Source organism: Corticium candelabrum, chromosome 22, assembly GCF_963422355.1.
Source record: "Corticium candelabrum chromosome 22, ooCorCand1.1, whole genome shotgun sequence".
NCBI classification, from domain to species: Eukaryota; Metazoa; Porifera; class Homoscleromorpha; order Homosclerophorida; family Plakinidae; genus Corticium; species Corticium candelabrum.
In genome coordinates this window covers 5735084-5736990 of record NC_085106.1, presented here as the reverse complement: position 1 = coordinate 5736990, position 1907 = coordinate 5735084, and the positions used below count along the sequence as shown (strand labels likewise).

General features: G+C 40.1%; 1 protein-coding gene across 1 annotated transcript; it reads right to left on the bottom strand.

Moving 5' to 3' along the window:
• Positions 1-276: 276 nt before the first annotated feature.
• LOC134197078 (uncharacterized) lies at positions 277-1444 on the bottom strand. The gene is made up of 6 exons (XM_062666318.1): positions 1391-1444; positions 1030-1115; positions 789-958; positions 581-715; positions 423-514; positions 277-364 (listed from the first exon to the last, which is right to left on the bottom strand). The coding sequence occupies exons 1-6, from the start codon at positions 1442-1444 to the stop codon at positions 323-325; spliced, it is 579 nt and encodes a 192-aa protein (XP_062522302.1). The 3' UTR covers positions 277-322.
• Positions 1445-1907: the final 463 nt, after the last annotated feature.

Genomic DNA, 1907 nt, shown 5'->3' with positions numbered 1-1907 from the left:
TTACGGCTCATTTACGTTCATTTACGGTCATTTACGTAGCAATTACGGCTCATTCACGGTTGCTTTACGTAGGGTTTACGACTCAATTTACTCTAACTTACGTCTACTGACGTTGCAAAACCGGTTTATCTACTGGTCATTTACGTAAAATTTACGTCTAATTACAGCCTAATTACTTTTCAATTACTGTCATATACGTAGCATTTACTACCCAGTTATATATGCATGCGGTAACGCGACAGATTGTTGAAAATAATTCTAATTTAGAGAATCTTTTATTGTAAATTCATACAACACAAATTACAAATCACAAGTTAATTAATTAAATTATTTGACAATCTTGTTTCTTCCATATAATTTTCTCCTATGAGGAAAAGATCAGTGATAATATGAGCATGAATGAGATGCTAATGTCTCAATACATTTAATTCCATTGATGCCAGTTTTCTTCCTCTGCTTCCCGGTATAATCATTTCCCCATCAATAATTTGAATGATTTCAATTAAAAAAGAATCTGTATCAAAAAAGATGTCTAATAATTATAAGTCACCCTATACTAGAGTATCCATTTGTAGAATACCTATCATTTGGAAGTTGTCAGCTGGAAACCCCAGAGCCACCGGACAGCGCGTCTCATGGTGCAACAGCAGCACCTGTTGTCTTGAAGTTGCTACAGTCCCTGCAGCTGTCGCCAGCTCTGCATAATCTATTTCACCTGTTACCATGGCAACAAATTGAATTGAAATTATTGTGTTAATGAATTGCATTTGTCACGTGCACGAAGAAACCTGTATAAATAGTTTCACAGGTTGCAGTTGGCGACAGCTGCAGGTGTTCCAAATCTACGTCTTGACCACCAACTGGCTGGAGCTGTTCTTGCAGAGATGGATCAGATCTAGAGTGCTGAGACGATCTCGAGCTTGTGACGGAATTTGCTGTCGAAGGACGAGGTCTTCGTCTAGATATCGAAGCACGAGACGAAATTTATGAAAAAAATGCATACAACAATGCAAAACAATGTACGCTTACTCTCTGTCATACTCACGCCGTTTTATTCTCTCTCTCATGTCTCCCATAACCTGGGCAAGACCTACCCTAGAGTAAACTTTTACAACCTGTTTCCACAGACATATGCATATTAGCTATAGATCACCGATCGAGATCACGCGAAGAGATCATACTGACATCTGAATCGAAGCTTACCTCCTTAGAAGCCTTTTGTAAGTCTGCTCTAGAGCAGGTCTTGTTAAGGCTATCCGCCGCCAATCTAATTTCTGACTAGAGAAACTAGAGCTATTAGTATGCACGATGCAGTTATTTTTTGTATGCACGATCACGTATGCACGAACATCGATTTTTTGTTAATCATGCACATACCTAACTAGCTTACCCTGTATCGTAAGCGTTCTCTCGTTCCTTTCATCAACTCAGGTGGTCCATCCATGATTCCTGGCAGAAAGCGTATAATGACAGCTCTACGCCTATCAACTCGATTGTATACTGCGTAGCCCCTCCCATGGACGGTACCTGATCATGATTGACGGGTTTATCAAACCGTTGGTCTCTAGAGCCTTTGTCTACGGCTTACATTTGCATGAACTGAACGGGGGCATCAATCATAATTAATGAAGATTCATGTTCAAGAGCTTCTCCTAGTGCCAAATGATTGAGAGGAGTGCATGTAATCACGCAGTGTGCACGTGTCACTAAGACATAGTGATGTTGCATTTGAAATAAATTAATATGTTTGGATAAACGCGGAATTTTTTATTTTAACACGTGAGGATCACGAACGCGTTATGGATGACGGAAAAGAATTCTGCTTGTGTTCAGTGTGCCGCGGAAGATCGCGTTTAAGTGAACGCACAATCAGAAGACATCTGAAAGAGCACGGAATACACCGCCCT